An 18,667-nucleotide genomic window follows, 5' to 3' on the forward strand; every position below is an offset into this window, starting at 1 on the left:
AAATGCGTGATCCGAGGATTTGGGTTGAGGGAGAACGCAACGAGTGGCTATATAAAGCAGCCGCAGCGCCGCTACCTGCATATAAACCGTGTCGCGGACACCGCCATGTTGAAATGACGCTATGCATTACAGGGCTCCCAGGGGCAGATAAGAGTTGGTCTCTCTCCGAGAATAATTATGAATTTAACAACGATTACTGCCTGATGACATTTTCCCACATCTGCAAAGCTCACTGGAAGGACACAAACCGAGGACAATATTTTCCTGATATAGGGTTTATTACTCAAGTAAGGGTAAAAAAGTATCTGATTAGAAGGCTACTTGAGTACTGAGCATCATCTGGTCTAATATTTTTAAATTATGACATCAAACAGACAAAAAATAAGAAGTTATGGGCAAATATAGGTGTTTTAAAGACTGAAGGGGAAAAATGTAAACAAATAAACAACATAATTACAAAATAACACATTTTAGGCTAAATTTGGACACAAACTGAGGACAATATTTCCTGACATACAGGGTTTATTTAATTGAGTGAAAATGTAGCACGTTTAAAAAAAATACCGCGATAATACCGAAAACCGTGGTAATTTTGGTCACAATAACCGTGAGGTTAAATTTTCACACCATGACAACTCTAATACAGACCATTTTAGATTAGGTTACATTTCCTTTATTCCCAGATTATGTAGTTTGTAGCACTTATTATAATGTTGTAGAAAATTTCTGGCCAATCTACGTGATCGGTATCGGTGATCAGCATTCTTTGATATCGGTATCGGTGATCGGCAACAAAAAACCTGATCGGTGCATCCCTACTAGGCGCCTTGCTTACAAGGACACTGTCCTTCCTTGGTGAAAGAAAACGGTTACGTAGAACAGTCTTGCCTCACGTGACGTACGGTAAAGTTCAATACAAATGCATAACGAGCCTTTTACCTATTTAATTGTGTGTTAGTTAAGATAAATATGCAAGCGAGTTCCGACCTGCTAGCCACCGAAGCTGAAACTACTGAGGAACTCACCAACCCTAGATGGATCTAAAAAAGCTTGTAGATGTCAGCCTGACGGCTACAGTTAGTTGACTTGGATGTTTGCCCCTGAAGTAGCTGCTGCCGGCTCCTGATCAATCATCTTTTTTGAAAGTACCGCGCTCTATTCTGGGACATTTTGGACCAAGAGAAGGCAACATGACACCTATCGTGTGTCCTTGGTCATCTACAGTAGCTGAACGGCTAACAAACGGAGAACAGACACCTCTGTAGCACGGGAACGTCGGAACATGCCTTGGTGGTTTCTGATGACGTATCTCCTAGGCAACCGGGGCGGGACCAAGACATCAAGGCGAGCTTCGTGCTGAAGGAGACTGTCTGACCTTTGACCTTAAACGGGTTCATACTTGCAGGACTAAATTCCTCCCGTCTGATAATAAAATGTGTGTTTTGAGCTGAAAAGTGTAAGAGCAACAGAAAACTCTCATTAGAGGGTACAAAGTGTGCGACATCAGCGTCTGCTGACACGCTGCAGTCCGCTCGCTGCAACGACTCCTCGCTCTTCAGCCGTTAAATGATTTTGGTGCAGGCAGCCAACCTTTGAATGTCTCCAACTAAACACATTTTATCATTAAGAAGCTGCTCATTACACACACACACACACACACACACACCCCTTTCATCTCGTAACGGCATTAGCAGCATGCTGGAGAACAGTCAGCTATTTTCGTGGCTGTTAGACGGAGCTCCGGCGTGCCAGCAGCGTAAGTGCACTCCTGATAACATTCATGTTTTTTTTTTGCTTTGCTGAAAAAGTCTCGTTGTTTTTTTAACCAGAGGTAACGATGAAGTTTTAGAGCACTTGTTTAAAAGTGCAACAGATACGAAGCATCGGTAAATGTTGGGTTGGATGCCTCCACACAGGAGAAAAGGACTAGATGTGTGTCTGCTGGAGGCTGGTCTCACTTCTTATTCCAGCTGGCTCCGCGGTGTGTTTGTGTCGTTGCTCCGCTGGACATTGCACCCATGTATTGATTCCAATTCTCTAACGTTCTTCCCTCCCCCGTGTTTGGATTTCCCTCCCCCGTGGACGTGCTCGGCTGCAGGTGGAGCTGGAACGAGGGAAGATCCTCCACATCAAGGCCCTGGCTCTGGGAGACCTGAACAAGGCGGGTCAGAGAGAAGTCTTCTTTGAGCTGAACGGGCAGCTCAGATCGGTGCTGGTGAAAGACACCGTGGCCATGAAGGTATGGGGGGGGGCTTTACGGCTCATAGAGGGGACGGATGAGTGAGGGCAGATCTCTGTGGGTAAACTTTTAATAGGCAGATAGCTTCAGTTTGACAGTCCACTAATTTTAACGCGCAGCAGCAGCTGCTGCTGCCGAAGCGCACGTAGACGCGCCGCAGGAGGGGCGTGTAATTATCCTGCTGAGCGCTTCGTTTCCTGGATGAGAGGAGACGTGGAGACACGTGTATGAGGAGATGACTGGCTGGACAGATAAATGGCACATTTATTCCCTTTTCCAGGAAATGAAGTTCCATCCCAAGGCCCAGAAGTCCGTCAAGGGGCAGGTGGGAGCTCCCATGCCCGGAAAAGTCCTGGAGGTGAAGGTCAAAGTTGGATCTAAGGTCAGTTTCCTGGTTCTGATTGGAAACCCCGGTTTACCGTACCCGTTGTTTTCATAAGCTTTAGAAGACCCGACCCAGCTCTCTGATGGGGTTTGGCTATCATCTTACACACACCTTTATAATCTCATGTGTGGCCCAGAGAGCTGCTCCCCACTAACAACCTCCAAGGGTCATGTGACGCCAGCAGAGCCACGTTAGCATGAGCGGCAGCCTTTTAGGAGCTTTAAGCTAACAGGAATCCACATTGTTGCTCACACTAGCCGTTAGCTTGTTGATCAGTTCACTTCTCTTCTGTTTCTCCAAGCTGAGGTTGTTCAGTGTGTGATTTTGAAATAACCGGCCTAAACCAGAAACCCTTCAGAACACACACACACACACATGGCTTTTACCCACATCTTAACTGATTCTTTCCTATCCTTCATTTAACACCCGGGTGCCGGCGTTGACCCAACGGCGACGTCATCAGAAGTGAGTAACATTAGACCGTAAAACACAACAGGAGCGGCAAAAGCTGCGTTCGGACGGATCACGAGTAGCTAAATACGTTTCCTTTGAAGCAGAAACTCAAAGCCTCGGCTTTAGAGGCCGAAGCGTTCCTCTTCTGAAGGTGTTCAAAGACGGTCTTGCTTCGTCAGACACTTGCAGCTCGTGCAGACGCAAACCAGATGTTGGTTTGTTACCGAGTGTCCCGGTCTCCCCGACAGGTGGAGAAGGGTCAGCCTCTGTGTGTCCTCTCAGCCATGAAGATGGAGACGGTGGTCAACTCCCCGCTGTCCGGGACCGTTAAAGCTATCCACGTGGAGGCCGACGCCTCCCTGGAGGGAGACGACCTGATACTGGAAATCGAGGAGTAAGCCTGGAGGTTGGGGGGGAGGGGGCAGCAGGGGTGGGGGGGGGGGGTGTTGCAGAGGTAAAACAGCAGCAGGCCTACAGGCCTGGACCTGTATTAAAGCTTAATTCATTTCCTCATACATGTAAGTTTCGCATGTGGCCCGAACATCTGGCAGCTGGAGACGGGGACCTCCTCTAAAGACGAGACATTCCGCTGCTGCAGAGTCTTAGCCGTGAGCTAGCCGTGGAGCTAACCGAAACGCGTCATCTCCATCCCACCGAACACGTCCAACACGAGTCGCTGTTGTCATTCAGCAGCAGACGCCAGGGTGTAGTCCGTCTTTGATCTGTACCACATTGCATTCTGGGAATGTGTAATCACTGCCAGCGTCGAAATCACTTTTCCCACCGTAGAACCTAGAAGAGGAAGCACAGAGGTTACTGGGTCGCATTATGGGATGCTACCCGCCGTAGCTGGGTGTCATCCAGATGAGCAGCGCACTGAGGACAGCTGTCCTGTTACTGTATCAGTAATAACACGTAGGTTTACTTTGGTTCTTTTATCTGAAACATCTGTGCAGCTGCCGGTCTGGGCCTTTAAAGCCCCCCACAGGCATCCTTTTACAGCCACGGTCATGGAGAAGAAGCTCCGCCCCCCGTTTCCTCAGCCAGCCACAGATTAGGCTGTAAATGGGATTACACCGCACCGTAACGGGGAGGTCACCTCTTAATTCTCCTGCATTTATTAATTATTCCACTGAAACGATTAATACAGACTCGCAGCAGCAGGCGGTGTGTTTGACAGTGTGTGATGTCACCAGTCCCTCGACGCACAACCTCCTGAGATAAAAACGCAGTCGGATATGAAATGTTCCCGGTTGCACATGCTAGCCCTTAACTGCTGCCTGGATCAACAGGAAACCACATTTAGAGTGTTTTGTTTTCAAAGTGACTTGATGCTAACACGAGCAGGTTTTAACGCCACTGAGCGCTGAAGGCTTCGGACCACCCAACGTTTACAGAAAGCACATTTTTTTAAAGAAGTGGTGATTTTGGAGAAAACATTCAGACCTTTCAGCACGTTTCAGTTTGTCTCCAGCGTTTTAACTTCAGTTCCGTTTATAATAAAGTTTACATTTAATTCTGCAGTGATGCTGATGTTTAACTGATACTGATGTCTCTGTTCATGAGAAATAGCTGCTGCACAACGATGTAAGGAAGCTTCCTCCTCTATCATGTTTTCATCCTCTTCTCCCGCGTTTGCACACGAGGGACGATGCCATCCATTAATGCAGTAACGTCCGCTCTGTCGTACTGATTGTGTCCTAGCCAGCAGCGACTAACAGCCATGCTTGTAATGTACTCATATCTGTGGAACATGGTAATAAAGTAGAAAAAACGAGAACGCGCTTTGTTTTTATTTCAGAATGGATGCAAAATAAAGTCTAAATGCTCTAAAGTGTTTAAAATTTCAGGACAGCTGGGATTTTGGTCATGATTTATACTCGAGTTTCATTCATCACTGTATTTCCCAACTCTGCCACCTGCTGGTGGAAGCCGGGAACTGTAGTTTCCTGAAAATGTGATCTCAGGATATTTTGGGATTTACGAAATCTAAAAGGTAAGCTATAAAAATTGTGCTTAAAACACAACGTTTCTGATCAAATTTTACAATTCTGTAATTATTATTTCAAACTATTAAATTGGACAACTTAAGTGAAATCTGATCATATCGCGGTGCTCAGGGTACTATGCTATTGCTTTTATTTTGAAAATCCGCTCTACCTTTTTTTAAAGGGACTTTACGGACTTTTGAATTTTTATGCTCGCGATCGCCCCCTCAGGCCAAAAGCGTAACAGCAGCTTCAATAGTAGGGTCGTGCACGAGGCACGCATGCTGTACGTGCACACTCCTTAACGAAAATAACAGCTGAGACAGTCCTGTGTGTGTGTGTGTGTGTGTGTGTGTGTGTGTGTGTGTGTGTGTGTGTGTGTGTGTGTGTGTGTGTGTGTGTGTGTGTGTGGCCCGGGGGACAGCAGAACATGCAGCTAATTAATTAAATAATGTGGTTCTGTACCTTTCTCTTCAGCACAGCCGACAAAGGTTTAAGATGGGTCAGTCCTCCTGCATGCTCAGATCATTCCCTTCCCTTGCTTGAAAAATTGTTCCAAAATGAATTTATTATTTCTATACATGTTGTGGCTGTCAAACTTCCATAATGTCCCTTTAAGTATAAACATCAATAATTAGGGATGTATTTTTCCCTCTGAACATAACATGCAAACGTGTAAATAAATGTTACTGAGAACGTCTCCCATGGTCTTTAAACAGCTCGGAGTCTTCAGTTTAATGCTGAGCATAACATGGATTCGCCTTTCAAATAGGTCTCCTTTCAAAATAAAAGTCTCAAACTTTCATTTTTAACATTTTATGTAAAAAAAGTCCTAACTTTTCTAATCGAGGCCAGGAATTTCGAATTTCTTCCTGATCAGCTTGAGCCTTTTTTCACCAACCATAGCTCCTCCTCTATCGGCCTCTCTGCACATCAGCAGTCTGCTTCTGGTTCAGTGGCTTCCTGTGCAGCTGAAGATGGATCTGCTTGTTGTCTTAAACCAGTGCTGTGGATCTTATTAGTGCTTATTAAACACTTTAAATCAATCAGGTTTATCTTTCAGCTGGCGCCATCGATGAGCTCCGTCGGTGTGTGTGAGAGCTGGTTAGCTTGATCAAATGTTTGCTGCAGGAAGCATTTGACAGCCCCAGACGTTTGTCCTGTCTCCGCTCTGTAAACACTGTTAGGTGTCAGAATCAAGCAGGGTCCTGATGCTGATCCGACAGCAGCAGAAGGACGTTTCCTCCCATATTAGCAAACACCAGACTCACGGCTCTGATTAACAAGTGCGTGAGGCGACTAGAGGCTGGTCTGTGTCATTAAATCAGTTTTTTCATTTCTAAAATGATCCCGTTTTCCAGGAGAGGAGTCTAAAAGCTAAAAAGAGCTTCTTGTTTTGTCCTCATGAAGACGCCTTTACACTAGATATAAAATAGACGTATTTATAATGGCGCTAACACATATGTGTGCAGCTGCCTGCTAGCCTAGTGAACCAGCCCAAACTATCGCTTATATTTATTCAGTCTGGCTTGCCAGGCTAGCAGCCTGGAGTCAGAATGTGATCTCATTAAACATTTAGACATTTATAACAAAAACGGTACCAAGCACTGTACTCAAGTGGTTTCAGCTCTATATTTAAGCGGTTTGATGCCTTTAATGGAGGAAGACTGGCTTATAAACAGTTACAGGATAGTAACGGATGTTTGTGACCATCAGATGATAAATGTAGCTCATTATCAGGCATCTAACAGGTTTTCTATTTCTCAATCCGCCCTCCAGAGGGTGGCTGGATGTTTCTGGTCCACGTCAGAATAGAATAGAATAGACTTTATTAAACCCACAGTGGGGAAATTCACTTGTTACAGCAGCACAGAAGCTGAGGAGTACCACACTCTTACTGCGGAGGGGATGAATGACCTATAGCACCCTTCTGTTTTACATCTGGGATGTCTCAGTCTGCCTCTGAAGGAGCTGTCCATGGTCTCCACAGTGGCTGGGAGGAGTTTCCCAAGATGGTGGTCATGTGCTCTCTGGCAAACTTCAGACGGGCCTGGACATGCACTGGCTTCAGCAGCGGAACATGTCTGGCACTGCAGGATTTGATTCCCTGCCGTTGTAGTGTGTTACTGAGGGTGACCTTTGTTACTGTGGTCCCAGCTCTCTGCAGGTCATTCACCAGGTCCCCCCGTGTGGTTCTGGGATTCTTGCTCACCGTTCTCATGATCATTTTGACCCCACGGGATGAGATCTTGCGTGGAGCCCCAGATCGAGGGAGATTATCAGTGGTCTTGTATGTCTTCCATTTTCTGATAATTGCTCCCACAGTTGATTTTTTCACACCAAGCTGCTTGCCTATTGTAGATTCACTCTTCCCAGTCTGGTGCAGGTCTACAATTCTTTTCCTGGTGTCCTTCGAAAGCTCTTTGGTCTTGGCCATAGTGGAGTTTGGAGTCTGACTGTTTGAGGCTGTGGACAGGTGTCTTTTATACAGATAATGAGTTCAAACAGGTGCCATTAATACAGGTAACGAGTGGAGGACAGAAAAGCTTCTTAAAGAAGACGTTACAGGTCTGTGAGAGCCAGAGATTTTCCTTGTTTGAAGTGACCAAATACTTATTTTCCACCCTGATTTACAAATAAATTCTTTAAAAATCCTGCCATGTGAACTCATGGATTTTTTTTTCACATTCTTTCTCTCACAGTTGAAGTGTACCTATGATGTAAATTACTGACCTCTGTCATCATTTTAAGTGGGAGAACTTGCACAATCGGTGGCTGACTAAATACTTTTTTGCCCCACTGTAAATGAGTTGAATGATTAAAGAACATCTAAACTACAGGGACAGCTGTTGACCTGCTTTAAGTGAGATATTTTTTGAGCTGAAGAAGAGGGTTTGTCTTGAGTAAAAGTGAAACTAACTCAGAGATTTAACCCCCAGGCTTCATTAGGAACACATGTCCATTTAGGCAGTTTTTCTTCTTTCGTTTGGATGCCGTTTTAGCAGTGTTTATGCATATGGTACAAAATTTAGTCAAAAAAAATTTAAAAACTCCACAAATTTTGTATTTCAATTTGGAATTTTAAGACTAGAGCAAGGGAACACTTAAAAAGCCACCGTACTCTCGAGTCCTTAAAGGACAAAAACGTCCGCTGGTAAGCTATAAAAAATGTTGCTATTTTTTACTTAGTATTTTTTCATGTTAACAACATCAGTTCTGCTCAAAACTATAAAAATTTTAATCAGTTTGAGTATTTTAATCAGTCAAGTACTAGTTTGAACACTCAGTGCTGTAATGAATGGAAATCAAACAACACAAAATGAGTCATTTTCCCCCAAAAAAGAACATTTTCTGCCTGAGGCGTTTATTACAAACCAGTCCTGGGTTATGTTATGAAACCATGAGTGGTTAAAGTGAAGCCTGAGGGTTAAACCACTGGACTCGTGGTCACTAACCCTAACCTGTTGAAGGCCAGTAGAGGTCAGGAGCTGAGTGTTGCCATGGCGATCTGATGTTCGAGACCCTGAACTGGTCCTTGAGAATGTTTTAAACATATGGGAGCAGAATCTTTTCAAGCTGCTGGAGGACGTCATGCTCCAGGGTTGTTGGGTGTTCAGGTGGAGAGCCACCGTTCTGCAACAGAGAACTTGGAGCTTCTCCGCTCTGGGTTAATTAACTCAGAAGCTCCTGCGGGGACCACTGCACCCCCCCATGTGGCCTGCACCTCCGACACCAGGTTCACCTCAGTGAGCTCCAGTAATCTCCCTCCTGATATAAATCTGATGTTTGACCGCCATCAGAAGAAGCATGACACCGTTGTGGCTCTTCTTCCTTCAGCTGCTCCGTGCCTCTAAAGAGGTCAAAGACCTGCCCTGATGAGGTCTCAGCATCACAAGAGAAGCAAAATGTTTCCATCATGCTGGGTCTGGGGGGGGTTACGTGCAGAATTTCTCCTCTAGATCCTGGACTTCACTAGCCTAGTGAACTAGACCAATTTCTTGCTTTGCAAAGAATGGTCTAGGCATGTTCCATTGGAACCTCAGCAGCTCCTACCAGGACTCTGGCTAGCCAATCACAGCTCTCTAGAGGGGTTTCAAACACACAAAGCTGTGATTGGTCCATAATCGTGGGCCAGTCATAGTGCTCTATCTGCTTAGTGAACAAATCACAGAGCTTTATCCGCTTTGTGGGCCAATCAGAGCACTCTATATGCCTGGTGGGTGGGATGATGCAACAGAGTGAAACAAGAGTATGTCACATTCATTGTCCAGTAGCATGCGGAGATCATTTGAAAGACAACAGTAGAACCCGCCCCACAACCAAGAGCCATCAATGGAGCATGGCCAGACTAAATAATACATTTATTTAGTCTGGCTTGCCAGGCTAGGACTTCACATCTCCTGGACTTCAATCTATAAACGAGTGGCAGAGTTCAAGTCCTCTCTGGTTTTCATTTAGCTTATCCCTTCGTCTGCTCTGCCGCGCTCCAAGCGAGCAGCTCGTGCTCGGAGCAGAGCCGTAGAGTCGCGTCAGCTCCGCGTGTCACACGCACTCGAGTCGTCCTGTTGATAAAGTCTCGCTGCAGCAGATGGTCCAGGTGCCAACTCTCTAACCATACGCGGGTTTATGACATGGGCCATAGGGGTCTGTCTCTGTGTCTGAGGTGCAACTCTCCCCTTTAATCCCTTTGCTGTTGTTAGATAATCCCTTTTTGCTTGCTTTGCTGCTTTCTTCGCTGTAATCCCTCAGCTTGAATAAAGAGAGAGTAGACGAGGAGGATGGCATGCGTAGAGTCTCAGACAGAAGACGGATGGCTGTGTCAGTCTGTAAGCCTCCTTTCAATCAGCACAGCCACAATAAAATCCATCCATCCCCGTAATCCTGCCAACGCCCCCCTCCTTTCCCCCAGAAAAAAACTAAATGATGTTAAAGGAAATATTTCAGTCGGCCAGAGAGAAACCAGCTGTCTGGAATATTTGATTGTTAATTTTTGTTGCTGAGACGGTGGAGTGGTGGGGCGGTAAAGCTCAGCTAGAGGCTCTGAGCAGCACAACAACCGGTCTGGGAACCCTTCGGTGAGGGGCGAGCCTTTAAGAGAACCAATATTTTGGTAGTTTGTGATAAAGGAGTATAAAACTTTGCCTTCTGGGACCTGATCTCAGTCTGGAGGAACATCTAAACCGAACCATTGCAGCACATCCAGCAGGGGTGTGAGAACATGTCGATGCACTGATATATCGCCATTTTTCATGTTATAATACTGAATCGATTTCTTATAGGCGTCAGCATTTTTTACCATCGTCATTCTGGAGGAACAGCTAGATCTTATGATGTTGTCTGCCCTGAGTTTTGCTTTTAAATCCTGCCTTAAGAAGTGGAATTATCGTCTCCCCAGTGTTGTGATATCGTGTCGCCAGATTCCTGCTAATACTCCTCTAATGTCCGGTTATAGGGTGTACCACTGGTTCCTTCCATGCATTCGTCAAACATCTATTCAAGCATGAATCAGCTACAGATTAACTACAGGTGGACATCATGTTTGAGGTTTCTACAGTACTGGGCAGACCACTAAGGCCTTCACACCTGAGCCTGACTGGAAACTGTAGAGCAAAACAAACGCTGGGTCTGAAAAGAAGACAGAAGCTTTATTTACAGATATCCAACAGTCAGGATTTACATGCACCAGTAGAGGTGCATGGTCTCTGGAGAAGTTTAAACCACCTGCTGTGACTAGACGATCTAGTGCTGGAGAAAGATGAACACCCAGAAGAGCTGACGGGTCAGTGCCGAGCAGGTGTGACCGATCAGCGGTGCGGCCGAGCCAGGCAGCCCACCTGTAAGGTGGGGCGGGGGTGATAAGAGGGAAGAGAATGGGAGGGCTCCCAGGTTCAGATACCAGCTCTGCTCAGAGCTGATCTCAGATGCTCCGATCTGGGATCTTGTTTCATGACCGTAGGTGAAGGTTAGAACGCAGACGGGAACTCTGTTGACAACCCTGGCTGACTCCTGAGCTGAGGTGTCTCTTGACAACTGGGCAGAGAAAAATCTGAAAACGCAACCCTCAGACAAACTCTGGAAGATCTTCAGAAAGTCGACAGAACTTTTGGTCGACGACTCAGAAAGATTTTTTTTTATTTTATTATTTTTTTCATTTATTGACATTAAAATTAATATACAGACCTACGTTGCTACAAGCCAAAATTAAAAAGGGGACAGAAAGAAGAAAAACTGATGTTATCTGCCCCTTTTAACTAAAATAACATTCATACAAATGAAACAAGCAAATGATTCATAAAAAAATTGAACGATATAGTTCCTGGACTGGTTGGCCGACACAACCTCAACCCATGAATTGAAAAAAGAAAGAAAACAAGTTACACAGAAAGAAGCATAAAGTTATAGACCTATATACTTACATATATACACACATGCATACATAGACTTGTTTCCTTTTTTTTTTATCCCTGTAACGTGAGGAAATATGGATTTTCTGTGCCAAAGGTCATTTGACTCGGCTGGGTCGAGATAAACCATAACGCTACATCCCCCACCCCCCTCCCCTCACACATTTATGTAACAGATCGATAAGTTAATCATTTCATTTTTATCTCTTTTTTTGAAAGTTAATATTGTTTTTGCATTCTTGATTTCAGTATTTAATTTATTCCACATTTTAACTCCATATATGGACACACAATGTTCCTTTACGAGTTTCCGATGTCTAGGTATATTACATAATTCATGTCCTTTTAAATCCTATTTGCCATTACTTTTTGTAAATCTTTTGATTAATCCTGCAGGTACGTTCCTTTTGTTTGCATTATACATACATTTTAAAATATTGTAGTCCACCAGATCATAGAATTTTAGTGTTTATAATTTTATAAATAATGGATTGGACGGATCTCTGTAGTTGCTCCTTGTGATTATTCTTACTGCTTTTTTCTGTAAGATGTAGATCGAATTTGTGTAAGTTTTATATGTTGTTCCCCAGATTTCAATGCAGTAGTTCAGGTATGGTATGATCAGTGAGTTATATGACAAATATAGTGATTTATCATCAAGTAACCATTTTACTCTATGTAACAGTGCAATAGTTTTAGATATTTTAGTTTTGACACTGTTCATATGCAGTTTCCAAGACATTTTTTCATCAATGATGACTCCCAGATACTTGACTTCTTTAACTCTTTTAATATTAATCTCATCTATATTTAATAAAATTTCATAATTTGAATTTGTATTACTAAATATCATAAAACAGGATTTATCACTTTTTAATGATAGTTTGTTTCCATCAAACCATAGTTTAATTTTTTTCATCTCTGTTTGTATCACTTCTATCATCTGCTCAACATTATCTCCTGAAAGGTAAAAAGTTGTATCATCTGCAAATAAGGTGCATTTTAATATATTGGATGCCTCAACAATGTCATTTATATAAATGATAAATAGTTTAGGGCCCAGTACCGACCCTTGTGGTACACCACAAGTAATGTTATTTATAAGTGATTTTGTGTTGTTTATTTGAACATACTGCTGCCTATCGGTAAGATAACTAGTTATCCATTTTAGGGCCATCCCTGTGATGCCATATTTACTAAGTCTTTTAATAAGAATTTTATGATCCACTGTATTGAATGCTTTTTTTTTAATCAATAAAGATACTTATGAGATGAGTTTTTTTGTCAATGGCTTCTGATATTTCTTCTGTTAGTTCCATTAATGCCATGGATGTTGAATGATTTGTTCTAAAACCATACTGACCGTCATTTAATATCTCTTCTTTGATCAGGAATCGGTCCAACCCGGCAATATATAATTTTTCTAATAATTTTGAGAATTGTGACAATAAAGATATGTTTGTCTCCACTTTTATGAAGTGGTATGACTTTTGCAATTTTCATCCTGTTAGGAAATGTCCCTGTTGCAAAAGATAAATTACATATGTAAGTCAATGGATGAATAATACTTTCTATTATATTTTTTATTAATGTTATGTCTAAACCATCACAGTCAGTACTTCTTTTACTTATGCATTTAGTGATAATATTTCTTATTTCATCACTAGTTACTGGACTTAAATATATACTGTTTTTATTGCTTTTGATATTCTCGCCTAAACTATAATTAGTACTTTTGGTCGACGACTCAGAAAGATCTCAAGAGTGTCTGACTGGAACCAAAATGGTTCTGTGGTCCAACACACCTGACTGGACTCAACGTGCTTCTGTAGGGTTCGGGTTAGCTGAAGGTGTACTGAAGCCCTTGAATCAGGTGTTTAGTAAAACATGCAGGAAACTGGCCACCTGGTTAAACAGACACAGTCTCTGCATGACCAAATATGGTTTTCCATCCCACATGTTTCACAAATGGCTTCCAGGCAATTTTCTGCTCTTGTGAGAACCAGAGGCCCACCGAGCTGTAAAGCCTCCCTGTCTGCAGCACACGTCCACATTTGAGATGTTGCTAGCGCCTCTTGCACAACAATACCATCTTAAGCTGCTCAGCCTCTTGATGCAACGATTGTTTAACCTGCGAACCACCAAAGAAAGCTCAGCGATGGTTAATTTGGTTAAACGACGAGCAGATTCCCACCTCCAGATGTGCTTGCATCAATACACATTAGCAACACAGCAGTGCATGGATAACCATCAGCTAGCAGGAGAAATCAACGCAGCCTGCTGACCACGCCCACAAAGTTCATTTCTGATTAAAGTGTCAAAAGATGGCCGGGAGTAGGCCCCGTAGTGGGGCATCACACTAACACCCCCCCCCCCCCCTCCGCGCTCCCAAACACACACACACACACACAAATCAGTCACTTTTGAAGGGGGGGGGCGCGTCTCATTAAGCTCTGGAAGTTTGGGTTTACACTGTGGTGTTTTAAAGGCCACATGTCAGCACACAGACACCCAATGCATTTTGATCTTTAACTCGGCAAAGATTTCAAGTGTGTGTTCCTGGAAGCGTGCACGTCTGAGAGTGGGACCTGAATGTGTGTTTGTGCCACTCAAACTCCAATCAAAGCTCTGCAGCAAACACGAGGGGGAAGCTGGAGAAGCGAAATGACAGTCAGAGACGGGGAGGATTCACTGCGACAAGAGAGGGGAGGAAAGCAACTCCAGCTCTCTCTCTCTCTCTCTCTCTCTCTCTCTCTCTCTCTCTCTCTCTCTCACACACACACACACACACACACACACACAAGCTAGGCACTGAGGAATTAAAAGAAACAAGAGCAAAAACATCAAAGGACGGCAAACAAATCACTCATCAGTTTTCAGAGCCACACACACACCACCAGTCATTGGGTATCTGTTATGCAGCCACATCATCCCTCTACCTTAGTGTCAGGGAAAAAGAACGCCAAAGAAAAAGCATTGTTACCATGGTAACAGGCGTGTTCAGGGCACAAAAACCCAGCTAACTGCCTGAGCAGACTCTATCTCTGCTCTCGTGCTCAAACACCTTCTGAAAATAGGAGCGAGCGGAGAGCTGGAAGTCACTCGGTGTGCGATTTTTCTAAAGTAGTCCGAGCACAGATGGTCCATCCATGCGTTGAAACAAGCAACGCTCTGTAGCTTTGAGTCACAGCTGGCGATCAGGGCCCAGAGAGTGAGAAGTCACACTTGAGCGGGCTGCCTGGGAGCTCCGCCTGGGGGGCAAACATCACGTTGGAGACCTGAACCGAGGCCGGGACGCTCCCCCTGACGAGTGTTGGTAGCTTCAGATTGTGCTAGGGTTAGAACACCTCTGGATGAGAATTTACAACCATAGCCCCTGTTGTCTTTGGCTTTATGGCCTCTAACTGTGAGTCTGTGACTCGTTTGCAGCTCATGATGAGTCAAATGAAGTCCAGGCTAAACCTAAAACCCTAGAAAAGTGCAATAGCAGTAATACCACCCATATGTGCATCCAACTGTTCATCCTCTAGTTCACACAGTGCATGCATGCAGTCATCATGAATGTGTGTGTGTGTGTCAACTGGGTTTCTCTGGGGGTTCAGTTAAAAATGAGGAACACATAGTGGTTTTGTAACAAAGAGACCCGTGTCAGAGCTTGGTCTGCATTGCCAGCAGTAAGTCGGGCTCGATCCTGGTTAGAGTTATTTAGAAAAAGGAAACAGTTTCTTCAGATAAAGGATCATAAATCAAAACTACGTGAAATTAATTGTGGAGTGCCACAAGGGTCGGTCCACGGACCAAAACTGTTCATTTTGTTTATTAACAACTTGGTAAATGTTTCTAAGACACTCGGTACCATTCTATTTGCAGATGATACACAGGGGCGGAGCTTGATATGTGCAACATGTGCGGCCGAACAGGGGGGCAGTCTGCAGGGGGCGGCATTTAATTTCCTTTTTTTTTTTTCTAAAAAAAATTTTTTTTTAGCATCAACCAATACATAAACAAAACATAGAAATCGCATGTTCTTAATAATAATAGTTATAATATTTCTGTAATAAAAGCACAACAAAGTGTAACCCATATCAACTACTCCCTGTCACATGACCCATGTCAGCTGATGTGAGGTCCCTCTCCTGATTGGCTCCTTCCACGTCACGGCAACCATGAAAGCTGCTCCTGCCGTGGCTGTAAGCTTGTTGCTTGTAGAACGGCGTTGGAAAACAAAGCGTTTTTCTCCCCTCAATTCATTTATACTCTCATTTTACCTCAGCGGTAAGTGTTCTTAATGGGGCGTCACAGGGGGATCTCGCACAGGGCGCCATTTAGGCCAGCTCCGCCTCTGATGATACAACACTGTTTTACTCCGGATCAAATATTGAGGAGGTGGCTACAGTGATGAATGATGAACTGATTAAAATTAAAAACTGGTTTCATACAAATACATTGACACTGAATCTTAATAATGTCATGGTGGGTGGCAGTTTCTTGACCCACGACATGCAGAATCACTACACAGAGAACCGGTAAGTACGTAAAAACGTTTTTATTATTAAATGAGGAGTAAAGGGAGAAACGGGAACCGACGAAGTGCAGGACTGGCAGCAAGATTCCAGGAGGAGATTCTGAGGAGGGAGACAGAGTGAATATACGGTGGGAATGACGGAGAATAATCTTAAGACGGGAGCTTACTGATTGCAGGTAGTGATGAGAGGCTCGGGGAGGGCTAGGTCAGGTCCAGGTGAGCAGGGGAGATCCAGAAGGTGAAGTAACTGTTTAATCCAGAGATGAGGTAGGAGCGGAGGTTGATGAGTGCAGGTGAGCGGCCGAGAGCGGGCGGAGGAGGCAGAGTGATCAGGTTGTAGAAGTCCGGGTGGATATGGAATGATGGAGTGTGGAGCAAAAACCTGGAGAGGAACAGGGAATAGCTGTCAGGGTCTTTCTGGCGACAAGATCACAGGGACTAGTAAAATACAGGATCGAGACAGGTAAAGGCTAGAGCTACCCAAAACAGAGTAATCATCCGGCGGAGTGAAGCGTCACACTGCTCCTTACATCCCCTGGACCTTGATGACAGGATTAGCTGCAGCTGGAAGCTCTCAGACACGCCCACCTGTGGACAATGCTCAGAGGACAACAGGGTTACAGGCAGGAAGCTCACCACAGACCATGACAGTACCCCCCCCCCCAACGGACACCACCTGGCAGCCGAGCAGAGGAGGAGGAGGAAGCCCGAGAGGCCTCGAAGTCTCTGAGATCTGGATCAGTGATGAAGGAGCGGGGCACCCAGGAACGATCCTCAGGACCATACCCCTCCCAGTCCACTAGGTACTGGAGGCCCTGGCCCCGGGAACGGACATCGAGGAGACGACGGACCGGGTAAACCAGGTCACCTCCGACGGGCCGGGCAGGTGGAGGAGGAGTGGGAGCAGAGGGCGACAATGTCCTCTGCTGCCCGCGGATAAACGGAGAAGGAAGTGACGCCACCATCAGCGTCAGCCTGAGGAAGTCTGCAGATGCAAACGAAACGTAGCGGGAAAACAGGTAAACAAAACTGTTCTGTGTTTTAAAAAAGAACGACAGCATTGAATTAGAGATACGACACAGCAAGAACACACCTAAGATGTTCAAAGAGAAATACGGACAACAAGGAACGAAGGACTTCCGCCGTTTGGAGCGATTACACCAGAAACGCGCACGTCTAAGAAACCACCTTTGCTTCTGTTTAAGATGCCGGGACGAAAACATCACACCCACAAGCCTACAGCTGAAAACACCGATCCGGACCAAGACGGCACAAAATATAATAGGAAGAGCACAGAGAGCACTGCTCAAGGAGAGGATAAGGAACGTCATAACCAAACAGAGGCGAGTGGAGGACGAACTGGAAAGAGGACACCTGGACTTAAAAAGGAATTACAAACTCGATAAACAAATGGAGGAAGTAATTAAAGGACACATGATGGAAAAACAGGAAAAAGAGTTCACAAAAGTAAAAGAAAGAAACATAAAGAAGTTAAACAAACTCATAAACAAGAAAAAGAGGGAGGAAATACAAGGTAACGCCACACCAAACTCATGGGTACGTAATATTTCACAATACAAACTAACAGAAGCAGAAGAAAGCATATTAAAGAAAGGTTTAAACTTTGCAGTCACACCAAAAGAAATACCATATGATGACACCGTCCTCTGCTGCCCGCGGATAAACGGAGAAGGAAGTGACGCCACCATCAGCGTCAGCCTGAGGATGTTTGCAGCCGCAGACGAAACGTAGCGACAAAACAGGTAACGCAACTGTTCTGTGTTTTAAAAAAGAACGACAGCATGGAATTAGAGATACGACACAGCAAGAACACACCTCAGACATACACAACCCTTATTTATTTTACAGAGAAGAGCTCTGAGAGTCATCAGTTATAGTGGCTGTAGAGATCCATCGAACACATTGTTCATTAAATATAAATTACTGAAATTTCATAATTTAAAAGACTGGAAAATCTTACAAACCATGTATGAAGCCAATTTAGGCACTCTGCCAACAAACATTCAGGGGATATTTGAAAAGAGAACTAGTAATTACACGCTGTAAGAAACTGATGTGTTTACAAAACCTAGATTTAGAGCTAAAATTAAGGAGTGGAATATATCTGTAAATGGTGTTAAATTATGGAAAAACCTTAAAAGGGAAATTAAAAAACTGTCATTTAATATATTCAAAAAATGTACCAAACTGAGTGTACTAAATAATTATGAAAACGTAAATTAAATCAATGATCATGATCGCTCTGGAATTTAGAACAGGAAAAGTTTAAAATGAATCTGTGTGTGTGTCTGACAAATGGAAATTATATATAAATAAATTATTTCTTCTGGAAAAGGCGGCAGAAATTATAAGATGTTTTTTTTTTCATTCTGCTCCTTTTCGTTCAAATTAGATTTTTTGTTGTTATGTATATCTTATTGTTTATATGTTTAATTTGTTTTTATTTTGAATGAAATAAACAACTAAAAATGAATAAATAAAAAAAGAGTTTGACTTAGCCAAGGCCGCCGTTTAGGCTAGTTTGGTTTTATTGCACCAGGACAATGTTACATGTAAAGGCTGTGCAACCGTGGTTTTCTACAGGCTTTAGCCAGAGGCTAATTAGCAAACCTAATCCTTGGTTTGGCTTTTAGAGACAATCATAAAGCAGCA

The 18,667-nt window shown here is 43.9% G+C and overlaps 2 protein-coding genes across 3 annotated transcripts in view; both read left to right on the forward strand.

Annotated features, from left to right (window-relative positions):
• Window positions 1-4,857, forward strand: part of pcxb (pyruvate carboxylase b) — a 471,382-nt gene extending 466,525 nt beyond the window's left edge. For both annotated transcript variants that reach the window (XM_015952373.3, XM_015952374.3), the window contains exons 25-27: window positions 2,099-2,239; window positions 2,520-2,621; window positions 3,326-4,857. In XM_015952373.3, the coding sequence (XP_015807859.3) occupies window positions 2,099-2,239; window positions 2,520-2,621; window positions 3,326-3,475 (393 nt within the window). In that variant the 3' untranslated portion in view covers window positions 3,476-4,857. The remainder of the gene's footprint in view (window positions 1-2,098; window positions 2,240-2,519; window positions 2,622-3,325) is intronic.
• A 3,216-nt stretch (window positions 4,858-8,073) lies between these two features.
• The window catches only part of LOC139062678 (uncharacterized), a 53,860-nt gene continuing 43,266 nt past the window's right edge, over window positions 8,074-18,667 (forward strand). The window contains exon 1 of the mRNA XM_070544268.1: window positions 8,074-17,757. Coding sequence (XP_070400369.1) covers window positions 17,093-17,746 — 654 coding nt within the window. The 5' untranslated portion in view covers window positions 8,074-17,092 and the 3' untranslated portion in view covers window positions 17,747-17,757. The remainder of the gene's footprint in view (window positions 17,758-18,667) is intronic.

Source organism: Nothobranchius furzeri, chromosome 14 (genome assembly GCF_043380555.1).
Source record: "Nothobranchius furzeri strain GRZ-AD chromosome 14, NfurGRZ-RIMD1, whole genome shotgun sequence".
Taxonomy (NCBI): domain Eukaryota; kingdom Metazoa; phylum Chordata; class Actinopteri; order Cyprinodontiformes; family Nothobranchiidae; genus Nothobranchius; species Nothobranchius furzeri.